At 43.1% G+C, this 15,356-nt stretch overlaps 1 protein-coding gene and 2 non-coding genes across 13 annotated transcripts in view; all 3 read right to left on the bottom strand.

Moving 5' to 3' along the window:
• Positions 1-15,356, bottom strand: part of rhbdf1b (rhomboid 5 homolog 1b (Drosophila)) — a 60,488-nt gene that overhangs the window by 14,364 nt on the left and 30,768 nt on the right. For 6 of the 11 annotated variants that reach the window (XM_050060620.1, XM_050060622.1, XM_050060616.1 and 3 more), the window contains 3 exons: positions 5,091-5,232; positions 4,798-4,934; positions 4,322-4,468 (listed from right to left, as the gene is read on the bottom strand). In XM_050060620.1, coding sequence (XP_049916577.1) covers positions 4,322-4,468; positions 4,798-4,934; positions 5,091-5,204 — 398 coding nt within the window. In that variant the 5' untranslated portion in view covers positions 5,205-5,232. Of the gene's footprint in view, positions 1-184; positions 288-796; positions 1,482-4,321; positions 4,469-4,797; positions 4,935-5,090; positions 5,233-15,356 lie in introns of those variants that run through there. The other 5 variants (XM_050060624.1, XM_050060623.1, XM_050060619.1 and 2 more) reach the window with 4 other exon arrangements.
• On the bottom strand, positions 7,867-7,960 carry trnai-uau (transfer RNA isoleucine (anticodon UAU)). Its single transcript has 2 exons — positions 7,923-7,960; positions 7,867-7,902 (listed from the first exon to the last, which is right to left on the bottom strand). It is a non-coding gene; the product is annotated as a tRNA-Ile (tRNA).
• trnai-uau (transfer RNA isoleucine (anticodon UAU)) lies at positions 8,436-8,529 on the bottom strand. Its single transcript has 2 exons — positions 8,492-8,529; positions 8,436-8,471 (listed from the first exon to the last, which is right to left on the bottom strand). It is a non-coding gene; the product is annotated as a tRNA-Ile (tRNA).

The raw sequence follows: 15,356 nt of genomic DNA on the forward strand, positions 1-15,356 counted from the left end.
GTAAGTCTTGAACATTTACACTCAAGTCCCAAGTCAAGACAGACAAGTCCCAAAGCCTCAACTTTACGCTTTGAGTCCTAAACAAGTCCTAATGCACTCTTTACCAAATGTCATTTCAACAACAGAGTAATAGCATTAGCTAAACATTAGTTTGCTAACTATGTTAATATCAGCCTCAACTTACAGTTCTTTCTGCAGCTTCAAATGCCAAACAAAGTTGAAAGTTGTTGCGTCTCCGTCTCTAATTAGCTAGTTAACTTTTGTATGAGAACAACCACAGTTCTTCATGGTTCTCTCCTGCAACTTGATTGGATGCTGTTGGATTGGTGCTGACTTGCTGGGAATGACTTGTACTGACGTTAGCTGATCCAGGAAATTAATTGATTCATGACATACGTTTTACTTGACACAGTTTTTAATCCTTGGGCTTGGGGCGAGGGTCAAGTATTTCCAGGATGAAAGGTTCAAGTCCAAGTCAAGAGTCATTGATGTTAAAGTCCAAGTCAAGTCACAAGTCTGTTTTTCTGGTTTTCTGTCAAATTGAGTCTAAAGTCATCAAATTTGTGACTCAGGTCTGACACACATTGTCTACATTCCCCACTGCTAAAAGAGAGCGCAGATTTACATGCAATCATATATCATAGTTTTGTACAACCTAAAACATGCACAGATTTTAAAATATGAGCAACCAGTCTCAACTAACTCTTATATTCTACGTATCTTAAGTAACCCTAGACCCTCCAAAAGGAGAAATACATCAACTGGGGCTTTGTGCAACATTTCCATCCACACTCACCTGTCCAGAGAGCTCCAGGAGGGGTTCAGGGTCTGGGTCATACCTGAGGGGGGCAGGCACTGTGGAGCTGGATATCCTCCATCACCTGCATCTCTAACATGTTGTCCCCATGTACCCCCGCACCAGTACTAAACCCTGATCCACTGAAAGCAAACTGATCCTCCGCGGATCACGCATAGTGTTCCATAAGGGGATTTCCCGATGTATCCAGGCCAGCGGTACCTTGTAACACTCGCTGTTATGCAAAGAGATCACCACATGTCCAGACTCTGTGCAACATCCCTGTCCTGCTCAGCAAACTCCCAGTCAATCAAAGGTTAGAGGAAAGCCGGCGCTGATCTCTTCGGTCAGACGGGAATCTGATCCCTACGATGAGATGTAAAGAGGACTCCCAGTCTTCCACCAGCTGGACTCGCTCATTCAGGATCTTAAATTTTCTGACCTTGTATCACCGACACACAAACACAAGTTCCCATACGCCTGTGTACGTGTGAGAGAGTGTGTGAATGTGTCAGCGCCTGGCAGGCCTCCCAGTATTCCTCCCCGAGAGTTCGCGTAAAAGGATGTGACCTACTGGGCAAAGAAGACAGCCGCTCTGGTCCTTGTCAAACTGAACACCCCCCGCCATTCAGAGCCCCGGCGATCACTATCAATGAGCCCCTTCTCTCTGTTTCCCTGCCTGAGTGTGTCTAAACACCAGCACTCCACAGGAAATGGGAGATTAGAAGGAGGGAGAGGAGAACGATGGGACATCATACACACATTAGGAGGGAGGAGAGATGGAGGGAGGGCACTGGGACATGCCTAGACACAACACACATACATACACACTCATACAGTGGAGCAGTGCTTCAAACCCCACCTTGTTTTACAGCTATATATTCCTGTCAGTAGTTAAAAGAAGCCCAATGGAGCGTGTGAACCTCAGTTCAAACACCTATCATTACAAGTATCAGTGTGATTAAGATAAATTATTAACTCTGTCAGAATTAATGGCTCCTTAACATGAAAAATGACTCATGGAGCTTTTTATTTTCTTTTGTCGTCCAAAAGATCAACAAACATCAGGGTGTCCTCCTACCTACCCTACAAATTTGCAGCACTTTGTTTGAAGAATAAAGATTTATCCTGTATTTGTGCATTCTTCTGAGGAAGAGGTACCTCGGCTAACCTCCCATACACACACACACACGCCCAAACTTTCTCCAAATCCCATTAATTCTCTCATAAACATCAAACGCATTAATTCAGTTTCCCTCTCACACACACATGCAAGCCTGGTAAACCTCGGCATGATAAAGTTAAGACATTAAGACACTCCTTTGAAGTCGGTGTCTCCCGGTTTTAGTCTTGGCCCCCGTGTTCAAACATTTACATTCAATTGAACGCTTTGATGTGGCCCACATGCTGCGTGAGGCACATAGATAGTCCGTGTGAGTAATTGTGTTATTGTCTGCCTCGAACCATGTGGTCCTGTGTGCCACCTGGACTGATACTGATACACTGAGTGTGTGTGAGAGCTTATGTGTCATAGACTTTGTTCAAAGCGTCACATCTGTGGCACAAAGAGACTCCAACATCCAAATAGGACTTTTGTGCAAAACTCGGTCCCTACAGACATAAAGGGGGAGAGGTGTTGGAAAAACAGTATGTTTTTGCTGCAGTTACGCCCTGTTTTATTAGCTGACAACATATACTGTAGTCTGTTTTAAAGGGATAGTTCACCCCAAAACCCGAAACACATATTCTTCCTCTAACCTGTAGAAATACTTCACAATCCATAGTTTTTTGGCTTGCGTTGCCAAGTGTTGGAGATATCGTCCGTAGAGACGTCTGCCTTCTCTTCAATATAATGGAACTAGATGGTACTCGGCTTGTGGTGCTCAAAGCGCCAAAAATTACATTTGAAAAACTTAACAACAATGTCTCTCTTCAGAAATCATGACCAAGTTACTCAAGATAGTCCACAGACCCTGTTGTGAGCAGTTTCATGTAGGAACTGTTTTCTTTCTACCAAACTACACTCTATCACTGCGCAGAAGGAAGTGTGTATCTACTCATGGACAAGAGACTCATGCTAAGGACAACAAAAGATGCAAACATTAATGGTGTCCTCCCTGGCTAAGCTTTAACGTTAGCTCAGTAGCCATCTTCCTTTTGTACATTCAATTATATTGGAGAGAGGGCAGGTATCTTCAACACTTGGCAACTCACATCAAAATCATCTAGACTGATAAACAGCATGACAGATAAGAGAAAAGTAGTTTTGATTTTGGGGTGAACTGTCCCTTTAAAGCTGCATTCACTTATTATTTTGCCCACTTGGAGGCAGTTGTAAGCAAACAATTGCCTATTTACACATGAAGCAGATATGGAGCACATTTATTTGGAGCCGTGTTTCTGGCCACCTGATCAATTTAGGTCCAAGATTCACTCTTTTTGCTCTGTTTAGGTCTCCACCATCTCTTAAGGGAAATATCTCATGCTATAGCTGCTAAATGCTCCACTATGTTGGACAACTTTGTCAGTCTGTTGTTTGGTGTGGAGCATAAAGCGTATATGTTGCCTGCTGCCGAAAACATCATTGTGAGCGTGAATCAAAACGGTAAAGTTGCCGGCAGCGAAACCAAAATAATGGATAATTAATACAAGTTAAAATTTCTGCCTTTACAGCAGAAATAAATATGTTTTTTTAAACAACTCTCGTGTTTATACTTTGTTATGGCTTAAAATTATGCATAATTAAGGCGTGGCCACTTTGAGTGACAGGAGGGCGCCATCCATTGACAAGTCGTTTCCACAGTGACAATGTTGGTTAGGGAACCTAATCCATAACCTGAGATAGGCCACATCCATTATTTTTTTTTTACAATCTATGGTTAGTCACCACAAGCCAACCCTTTGACATTACACATTGCCATTTTGATATGTTGTTTTCATAAAAAAAATTTAAATAAAATAATAATAATAATAAATAATAATACCTTAGTGTTGTACAGTAAATAATATTTCTTTTTATATTTTGGGTGCTTTTTCTCATCATCTTGGTGGCCGGAATATACTTGAACATCCAGTGTTCCCCTTTTACCTTAAGTGCCTTGAAGGTTGGAAAAGTCTCATTTCACACAGTCTCACAATATTACATATATTATTGGCTCGTTACATCTCCTCATTAAAGCACTAAAGCAGCATGACGTTTACACTGAAATAAAGAACCTGAAGATTTCATTCTGAGTGTATATTCTAGATGTACTATTTTATTCACACACCTCACATATTTTATATCTTTGGAAACCTTTGGCTCATCACTAGAATTTAAATTAAATTACTATCCTTTTGAAATGACATTGACATTGCTGTTGAACCACTAGGTTTTAAACTCCACTTATCCAGTTTAAAAAATCTGTGACAGCTCCAGGGTGTGCCAAATAAGTTTTACAAGATAGTGCTTCAAAGAAAAATTTCAGGGGCACCTTCACATCTCTGCTATCAGCTCCTCCCCTCCCTGCTCCACCTCTCCTGTACCTGATGATCTGTTTGGGTATCGATGAACGCCGTCGGGTCAGTATTTTGGGGATGCAGGACCGCCTTCGGACGGTTGACACCCTCCTGGGCTCCCTCTGACCCTTTGGGGGAACTGTGTTGACCCGCTCAAAGCGCACCCTTTTCTCACTTAACGCACAGTGCAGCATGTAGAGAAGAGCACAGGGGGCCGGTGAGGGGAAAGCCAAAGAATGAAGGAAGGAGAAGAGAAAAATCAAATAAAAGGGAGGACAAGAGAGAAGAAAAGAGGGCAAGATTAATTTGTGTTAAATCAGAGAGGAGGCTGCAGCTTAAATTAGTTCTGTTAAAGATTTATTAGTGGAGAAGAATTATAAGGATTAAAATACGACAGGCTGAAGTCAGAAGAAAATTAGCAGCTGGAGGAAATCAGTGGAGAGGAAAAAAAGAGACGTTATGTTGAGTGTGAGTGTGTGTGTGTGTGTGTGTGTGTGTCTAACCTCTTGATGGACTGTGTGAAGGAGGGCAATCTCTCTGGAGGAGGTCTGAGGTAGTTGTTGGAAGTTTCCAAGGCAGCAATGCAGGTCTGAGGGTTTTCACCTGGCATGCTGACACTGCGCAGGCGCTTTACTGGCTGCTACACACACACACACACACACACACACACACACAAACAGATTATGCCCACTGAGCCCACTTTATGTGAATGTTAACAAAGTAAAAGTCTAAGAAACAATCATACAAAAGGTTTATGTAAAACTTAACTTGACCTGTATTTGTCTCTTGTTATTACCTGGGTGAGTGTGGGCGTGTCGTCCGGCGTCAGCTGGATTGTGGGGATGTCCAGTTTGAGCCATGGAGGCTTTTTCCTCTGCAGGCTGCTGTTCCTGCTGCCCGGCTCATCCATGCTCGCTAGCTCCCCCTACGCCTGCCAGCTGGACAACACAAACAGAGGAAATGGGTTTGTAGGACAATAGTCATAATATGCTTCCAGACACATGATGACGGGGAACAATATTTCAGCTATTCAAAGCCAAAAACTGTTGTTGAGTAATTACAGACACTGACAGTGTGCGACAGTAATCCACATCTCCCCATGCTGTCAGCTCAGACAGATCCAATGTGGAGGCAAAATGCCTGAATAAACAAACTGCTTAATCCGGATGTTTAAAGCTACTGGTCTGCCAGCCGTATAAGGCAGAGTGACAGTATCGACAATGAACGTGTCTAAATTGACTCCACGGACCAGGTGATTTGTGCCTATTGATCATACAGTCCTGTCATCAGTGCGCCATGCAGCCAGGGGCTTCACCCTGAATGATACAAGTTCTTTGAAAGTCATAATTTATGTATTAATAGAAGGACATTTGGTTCTCTAACTAATTAAAAAAACATATGGATTTAATTTTGAATAACAGCTTATTTGCTCAGTGAACACAGCCAGATACGGTCTTCATTCAGTGCTCTTATTTGAGGAAGTCTATAATTTAACAACTTGGAAATGTATCTAAATATAAACCTTAATTTAATATGAATCCAGGTGGAGCCAATGTGTGTAACGAGCACCACAGCTGCACTGACATCTGTTTGGTCTCCCTCAGCAGTGACAAAGTCTTTCTGCTCTGATTCATGTAGAATCTCACAGATGAACCATTTCTCCCGTTCAGTCCGGGGTATTGTCGGAGTGGCTGCGATTCATTAGTCGTTCAACATGCCCTTATTGGATTCACCACAGCACTTGCCCTCCAGGGAAATCCCCACCGCCATTAAGTGTTTCATTTGACTGAAAAAACTGAGGTGAATATGAGTGAGATTAACCCTAGGAGTGCTGAGGGAACGAGTCAACAACGATGGTCACTCCAGATGTGTATGTTACCCACAATGCATTGAGTGCATAAAGCTCTGGAAGATAAATAAATTGGAAAATAAATTCACTATTTGACATGCTTCTCAGTTTCAGTTTAATACATCCCATAGGTCTCTATGGTTAGGCTTACATGTGTGTAGGTTCATTCGCCTATTAGCAGATAGTTTCTTAAGAAAGTTTTCTTACGATTTTTGACAACTCCTTCAAATTTCATAAAGAAATCAACTCAGTTGTCAAAACTGGCTTTCTTCCATTAAGACTTTTAGCCAAGGTAACGACCTACGTCTCCCCCAAAGATCTCGAGAGAGTTACTCATGCTTTTATTACCTCTCGGATAGAATATTTTCTTTGTATATGGGTGTGGATCAGTCGTCACATTGTCATCTACAGTTAGTACAAAATGCAGCCTCTTGTCTTCTAACTGGAAAAAGAAACGGGATCACATAACACCAGTATTGGCCTCCCTCCACTGGTTTCCTATCTGTTTTTGGATTGATTTTAAGATTTTATTGCTAATCTTTAAGGTTTAAAATGGTCTGGTGCAACCTTGTTTAGCAGAACTGCTGTATTTTCATACTCCAGTTAGAGCACTGACGTCGACCGATATGTTCCCAGAAGTAGGCCCAAAAACTGTCATGACCAAGCCTTTGCAGTGGCTGCCTCTAACCTCTGGAGCAGCTTACATATACAAATAAAAGCTGCTCCGATAATAGAAACCTTTAAGTCGCTACTGAAGACCCAGCTCGTTTCATTACTATACGACTGCTTACGGAAGAAGAGCGGAAGAGCCCTGGTTTCTGGTTGTAGGCTGTTTGTAGTCCGCATGATATTGACCAATCACGTTTGAGCCGGCTGCAGTTGTTGCCAGGTTAAACGGTCCGTCCGGTGAACTAATGAGGCGGAACATAATTGGCGTCACTGCAAACTCTGAATCCATCGCAATGGTTCAGCATACTTACTTATATATAAACGGAAGTTGGAAATGGAAACTTGCCTCCTCCGCCCAAATCAAACTGGAATGCCAAAAAATCGGGGGTCTGCCCCCAGAGGCTGAATCGCCGTCTGCCGGAAGTCAGACACCGAATACAGCCAATGGGTTCCGAGAATGGCATACGACTCATCTGAATCTGATGACTTAAATTGATTTCATCCTCCGTTGTGCTGCAATTTGCTCTGTTTATTCTGTCTTCTCTTCCTTTTGTTTTTTGCTTCTGTATTTAGCAAACAGTTGTTGTATTCTATGACTATTTAAAACTGCGGTCGTTTTCAGATGTGCTCTACGAATAAAGTTTGACTTGACTTGGCTTGACTTGCTTAGACAGTGGTACTGTTCAGCGTGTGTGACTTCTTTATCCCCAACATCATCTGTAAATGCATGGAAAACTTTATAAATGATTTTATAAACCTGTAGCAATAATAGCTACAATAATCATGATACAGATCACGAACGGGAATTTCTATGTTAGAAACTGATAATAACTGTAATAACCATGCGCCTGCTGACGTACTGCATTGAATTATCTGCAGAAGATGCCTTTAGCTATATCTTGTGAAAGGCAGTACAGCGCTAATCCTGCAATTATCGGTCAATCGTGATAGTTTGGGATGTGTAGCATTTAAATGCCCCACCCATTTTGCCGTTATGTAATAGGGCTGAGGTGGACCTACTACTGAAGAGCAGCCAGTGTGGTTAAAACTTCACTGCTCCAGGTGAGGCTCGAACTCACAACCTCGGCATCACTCTGCAGGATACTGTCTTATAAGTACCGCGCGCTGACCGATTGCGCCACTGGAGCCTCTGAACATTGATGAAGGACTACACCTGACTTGTAAAACTGATTGATGCTCTGACATGACAACAGGAATGAAGCAGTAATCAGGATGGGCTGTTATATATCCACAGCTGGTGGTTCAAAGTATGAGCCAGCGGGTAAAAAGGAAGTGGACTGAGCCAAATGGGCTGTGACTCAATACAAGAATATGTCTTTAATATTCTGAACAACAGCTTATTTGTTCAAAAAACACAGCAAGATGCTTGAATTTGAAAAAGTTGATTATTTTGCAATGTGGAAAATTAGCTAAATATAAACCTTAATTTAAGATCCATGTGTCACTCAAGCCTGTAATGAGCACCACAGTTGAATGACATCTGTTTACTCTCCCTAAACAACTACAGATTCTGTCTGCTGTGATTCATGCATAATAACCTCACACAGATGATCAGCATGTCAGAGCATCTCCTGTGATTGACAGGTTAAGCTAAAGCTATGCTGCTCCAGGTGAGGCTCGAACTCACAACCTTGGCATTGCTCTGCAGGTCACTGTCTTATAAGTACCGCGCGCTAACCGATTGCGCCACTGGAGCCTCTGTGCTGCTGATCATAGAGTGCTGTTGTAGGGGCAGTAGTGCAGCTTTAACACCACAAGATGGCACTAGCTATCTCATAGGTAAGGCTCTCTTCTTTCTCTCAGACACACACTCCCCCCCTACACACACATGCCCTCAATGAACAGAGACAACTATTACTTGCTGATGAGTGTGCTCACATTCTTTTAAGCAGACTTTAGGGATAAGTAGTCTGAGTGTAGCGGGCCACCTACTAACAGAAAGACAGAGCCTCATAGATCGAACAAGTGAGCTACACAAACAGAGGGAAAGCCACAGAACAGTGTGCCAAAGCCTCCAGTCATCCTGTTGTTTGCTGGTTAATGGGTTTATGGGTAAAGAAGGCATTTGGAGAGTGAAAGGGGTTTTCCTGCTGAACTGTTCCACTGGAGGTTTAAACAAGACATCTCTCCATCTCTGTGAGAGCCCCTGAGCAGACCAGTGCAAAGGAGGCAGTTTGCACTGCTGCCTTTTTATATAAAGTGCCAACACCAACAATAATAATTTTTTTTCCTGTGGGGTTTTGCATTTGAAAGCTGCTGAGCTGGTCAGGTGAAGCACGCTTCTTACTGTGTCACTGTGTTCCACATAGTAACAATAGCCTTTCATCGTGCACTGAGTAGCTCCTCACTTAATTGTATTAAGTGCTGAGGCTCTGGAATTCACCAGCACTAAAAAAGGCTCTTTTGATGGCCAACACAAAGTCCAATTGACCATTTCCTCCATTCTCACACGGCACATAATGCTGCTTACTATGATAATGGTGGCACATTTACCACTTGAAATTCTTGGCAATTTCTTAAACAGTGGTTCAATGACTTTGTGACCGATTCTGGACACAGAGGCACATTTCTACCCAATGACTATTCATTTTGTAGCAACTATTGCTGGAAGATTGTATCAGCTGTGGCTAACTAGCTTATTAAACTAAAGTTAGCTCTATGATTTGGTTGAAAACATGGTCCGCAGCTTAAAAAAATGTTTCCAGCTGGCTCTTTTTAAAATGAGAACCCTTTTAAAGAGTCTTAAGCACGTGCATGATGGCTATATATATGATGACATGCTAAAATACCGAGGCTAAAGCTGCATGTCTCAGGCAAGAAGTTAACATCTTGTAGATTAGAACAGTGGTTTCCAACTGGTCCAGCCACAAGCTTCAGATTTCTCAGCGTCATACTTGTGTTTGGCCATGTTGTCCAGTCAGTTTGCTGTAGAAGACATGGAAATAAATAAACACTGTTGTTCTTATATTGCAGTGTAGAGCTGAAGTCCAAATTTTATAATAAGCATAAATGTAAGATCAGACTACATTATTTAGTGAACAATGTTTAAGCAAATGTAACTCTATCTGAGATAATCAGTTTGGTCCGGGTTGCAAATCCAAAACAAAGGAAGATGGAACCGCTAACGTTAGTCTAAACTCCAATAGTATCTGGGACCAGATTTCACATGGGGTAAATATTACACAGTGGAACACGGCTGTTCTTAATATAAACACTAACTCCACAAAATGCAGTTAGCTAATAAAAGATTCCGTAGCCTTGAAAGCAGACAAGCCCTTGGATACCACTGTAAGCTAGTTAGCTGAGTAGGCTAATATTACATTACTGGATTAGACTCAAATATCTGCAACTTGGAACTAGCCTGACCAATACTGAAGTTTGAGGCCAATAAAAATACAGTATTTGAGAAAACAATACATATCAGCCACTATTCATTTTTTACATCAACGAATATCACAAATATTTTCATTAAGGATAACTTAAAAGTATGCAATGCAAGATTTTCCATGAAACAATATTTAGACAGGCCTGGGTGAGCTGCAAATGTGCTTCTGTGGAACCCTTTTGTACTTTTTTTCACTGCCCATGTTGACAGTTTAGAGCAGCCACGCTGCCCACATGAGCAGCATTGCTCAGGCACATCTCAGCTGCAGAACATTTAAAGATTAGGAGTCTTGCTTTTTTTTTTTTTTTAACACATGGTTTTCAGCAAAAATAGACAGTGAAAATAATGTTTTGATTATCATACTGATACTGTCCCACCTTTCACTACAGCTTTAATGTCTAGGTCACTCACAGGCATGAAAAAATATAAATATTTCTTTGTAATTAAACCTTTGCTGTTTCCATTCCAAAATAAAAGCCCTCTGAAAATGTTTCTGTTGACAGAAACCCTACATTGTGAAATATTTGCATGACGTGCGTGTTGTTGACCAAGCAATAGCTTGTACGGCTCCATAAATGGGTGGAGTGCCGGCTTTTAATTGTGGATATACAGTGCTCATGTCAGCAGGCAGCTCTGCAGCAGCCACACTGTCTGTGTGAACATTGCATGTGTGTGAGCTGCAGCAGCTCAGCAAGGTTGCCGTCCAACACATTCTCACTCCGACCTTGTCACATATTGCCGCTTGGTTGTGGTCTTTTCACATTGACATGACATGCAAGGTAAGGCTGGGTGCGTCTGTTGTTGACATTATGGGACACCGTGTCAACTTCAGCCTGTTACATGCATTGTGTCTTTTCAAAATACACACCTGTTTTCAAAGGAAATGTACAGTTTGCATTTTGTTTCTTCCAAAATAAATGAACCACGTTGCTACAACACCGCAAAATTGGCACTTTGGCGTCGGCGGCTTTTTGGCCGATTGAGCATGTTGAATCGGCGGCGGAGCTAGTCGGTGAGAGAGATCACTCTGATTGGCTGTTCAGGTTTTATTTCCTCGCCCCTGTAGCGAGTGAACCTGCCTGTAGTGAAACCGGGGCTAACCGGTGCTTCCTCCTCAGGCTCCACTTCACTCAGCTGCCTGACAGATCTGCTGCTTCTTCCCACTTTAACCTGAATGACAAACCGGGGCTAGCTGTGAGGCTAGCGGAGCGTTAGCCTCAGCATGACCAGAGGGAAGCACAGCCAGTTAGCCTCCGCTAGCTTCCCAGCTAGCCCCGGCTCTCTGTTTGGATCCAACCGGAGCACCGAGCCCTGGTTTGTTATTTGGGTTAAAGTGGGAAGAAGCAGCAGGTTTATTGGGCAGCTGAGTGAAGTGGAGCCTGAGGAGGAAACACTGGGACCCTCTGGATGTAATAGTCCGTGGAGGTGCTGCGGTGCTCGGCTGCACAGATAGGAAACCCCTCGACTGACAGGATGTACCACTCTCTCACTCCGCTACTTTATCTCATGCATTCCCTGGTCTTCCCGTTTCCCTTTTTGTGTTATTTCCTCTCATGCAGGTGCAGAACATACGTGCTACTTGGATGTAGTCTTTGTAGTGTGTTCAAATGCAACTGACACAGGGAGACGTGAGGCAACATAGACGACACAACAGTTGGCTTTCGTCGCCACTAGTTCTTTGATGTTGGTTTGGTGTGTCAGCACCTTAACGTCCATTGTTGCCCTGTCGGGCGCCATTAAACACTAACAACACGTATAATGCCAACGTGAAAGGACTGCTTTTTTCATTGGTGTCCAACACGGAAGTCTAAGCCCAAGCTTCAGAATGAAGCTCACGCAGTCAGTGTGGCCCAGACATAAGCGGAAGCTACGAAAATCCCACACACAGAGCCAAATAAACACAAATGTAGCAAACCAAAATGTCAAGCAGAGATAGCTCAACCCAAAGTGAGTGCATCTGGGGTAGGCATCTGTGCAGTCCTGCACAGTATACACCTGTCTACACACTTTGGGCTCTAGTTTCCCGGCGCAGCGCAGGTGGCGCAGGGTGGCGAACCCTGCGCAGAGCTAGTTTCGAGCAGCGCAACCCGAGGCGCGCTCAGTTTGGTAGTTTGGCAGACCGAGGTGCGCTAAGATGGGTGTGGACCAAAACATAAGTTTCCTCCTGGGAGGAGTTTGGCTGTCTGACGCTGCTGCTCTCTTCTGCAATGGCGAATTGAGTAAACTCTCATTACACCTTCGCGCGGCGCATTTAAGGGCGAGGAGAGGGGCTCATTTGATTGGTGTGATGTGTGTAAAACCCACTCCATGCCTTCTCTCCTCCCTCTTTCCGACTTGCGCCGGTAGAAGGGACGGAGGTGGGATAGAGGAGTAGCTGCACCAGGGCACACGGTGTGCCAAACTTACAAAATCCGCCTGGCCACATTCAGTTGGTGAAGCGCAGGTGCGCTGCGCCCCCGCTGCGCCCGGTCTGCGAAACTAGAGCCCTTGGTCTTTTCCAAAAATGTATTTCCCCCAGTTTCTACATTACCTCAAATATATCTGCTGTCATATTTGGTTTTCTGTTCTGTCTCTATGATCAGCCAACATTCACACTGATATCAATATACCTGCAAAAAACTAATGTTGGCTTACACTGGCTCTCAATTTAGGCCAAAGCAGAAATAATGAACAAAGTAAATTCAGTAAATTCTTTCTCCTGAAGGCAAATTAGGTATCATAGAACAGGCTAACAGGATAATGATCTACCTCTGGTAAAGGCCTGTTGAGGTGAGTAAAGGCCTTAGTTGGTAGTTTTCTAGCAAGTCTAAATCTCTCTATCACCTGTCTACACACTGGGTCTTTCCCAAAAATATATTTCCCCCATTTGCTTTATTAACACAAGATTTATAGTGAAAAAAAAAAATCTGCTCTGCAGCTCGGTTTAAGAAAACATTAGGCTTTCTCTGGTTGGGTTATAACTCAGGCCAAGGGGAAGTCATTTAGCAGGAGTGGGGAACTATTACTGGATAATAGAACATCTGCATGAGGCTCTGGTGAGACATAATGAGCGACCACCAACAAGGAGCTCCTGTAGATCTCAGCTGTGAATCATTCTGTCATTCATTGCTGTGAGGGAAATTACAGGCTCCCCCTCTCTTTCCATAAAGCCATCAGCCGAACAATAATCTCCTCAATCATACGTGGTGCTGGAGCCGATTTTCAAACCCCTGGCCAAAGCTGAGTCTAACGAGCTGAAAGATATTCAACACCGGCAGCTGGACGACTTCTTGATACACACTGGCACGGACAAAACGTGGTATGCTTCCAAATGTCGACACACGCACACACAGAATCACAATTGCACTACATCTTTGAAAAATCCCCCTTTGGATACTCTCACTTGTCAAATACAATCAGTGCGGGTGCCTGTTTTGCATGAAATTATATAATTCTCTTCTCTGGTGTCTCCCCTCTCATGCAAACTGCTTGGTCAATTTAGATAGGGATCTCCTACATTTCCCAGGAGGCATTGCAGCAGCGCCAACGGAACAAGCGTGAACTTGTGGCTCTCGGTAAAAGGTGGGTGTCGGGACAGATAAGAAGTGTGATTACTCAGCTATAGATGGGAGTAGTAGCGCACAGTGAGAGCACGAGCTGAACACGTGTTTCCGTGCGGTTCAACAAAGCTGTCCAACACATCATGGCTTGTTCATTACATACTGATCTACTGAGGTTACTGGGGGTGTGGATGTTTATATATTCTGTTCTACGATGGATTTAGATTTAGATTCATACTGAATCGCTTTATTCTCAAGGTAGACAAAATCCTTTTAGTTTTCTGCCCTTCATCAGTTTCTACATATAACAGGTGTAATTTCCCATTGTAGGGAGTAGTTACAGAGTTATGGATACATATAAACCTTAAAGTTAGCCAAACCAAAATTTCAAGCTGCTAAATTTATTTATTTTAGTGACATTAGAAGTGTTGGTCATTTGATCGACTACTTTGATCCAGATGGAAATATCTCAATAACTATTAAATGGACTGACATGAAACAATTTAGCACAGACATTCATGATCCCCAGAGGATGTAACCCATGGTCTTTAGTAGTCCCCTGACTTTTACTCTAGTGCCAGCCACCATGTGGGTGATGATTTTGCTTTTGTCCTGAAATATTTCGACAACTGTTGCATAGATTGCCAAGAAATATGGTGCAGACATGTGTGTTCCCCACAGGATAAATCCTGTGTGCACTGTTTTTTGAGAGTGGTCAGATCGGATGGCAATTAAAGACGTAAATGAGGAGGGAACTTCATTTGTTTTTTTTATAGATGTTTTTATGGGAATGTGGATCTTTCATACCAATTTGAGGAGCGCCTATGGTTTGCATGTTCCACATTTTATTGTGGGTGTGTCATGCAGCGTTGGACTCACACTGGTCTGGTCTTGGTCTCAATACATTCTGGTTTTGGTCATGAATTCGTCTCGGCTACAACACTGCGCGGGTGACACTGTTCACCAACAGTAACTGACAATTCCTGCTTAAATTTAGGTGATGTTTTCCCCTCTCTCCTGAAATTTTTCGACAACTGTTGGATGGTTTGCCGTGGAATTTTGTACAGAGGTTCATGTTAGCCAGAGGATGAATCCTAGGCTACATTCAGGCTACAGGCAAATCTGATTTGTTTCTCAAATCAAATCTTTATGACAGACTGTCAGCAATGATATTTGCAAGCGTCAGATCAGATTTGTGTGCCCAGACATCACTAACCTATCTGCAAGGGTTGCTGTGGTAACAACGTAGGTGTCAGTAAATATCTACCCTCGTGAAGCAGCTTTCCAATGCAGAAGCACTAGAAACAGAGGTACATAATTTCCTCCTCCAAATTACTGCTGTCAAGTTACGATGCAGAACTCTTCCATGGCATCAGACAAACTTAGTGATGGACGGGGCTGGTATACATTGCCATGTTTATCTCTGTGTTTGTCCACAGACTGTTGCTTTCATCCATGTGGTTGTCCATAGTGCTCTGCTAGTAGAGGCATGCATTCTGCTCAGCACTTCTGTCACTTTGGATTTGACATTGTGGTTGGGTTGCATTGCTTTGCAAATGACTCGGGCCGAGCAGTAATTCGATATCGTCCCAGGTTTTG

Source organism: Epinephelus moara, chromosome 13 (genome assembly GCF_006386435.1).
Source record: "Epinephelus moara isolate mb chromosome 13, YSFRI_EMoa_1.0, whole genome shotgun sequence".
Taxonomy (NCBI): Eukaryota; Metazoa; Chordata; class Actinopteri; order Perciformes; family Serranidae; genus Epinephelus; species Epinephelus moara.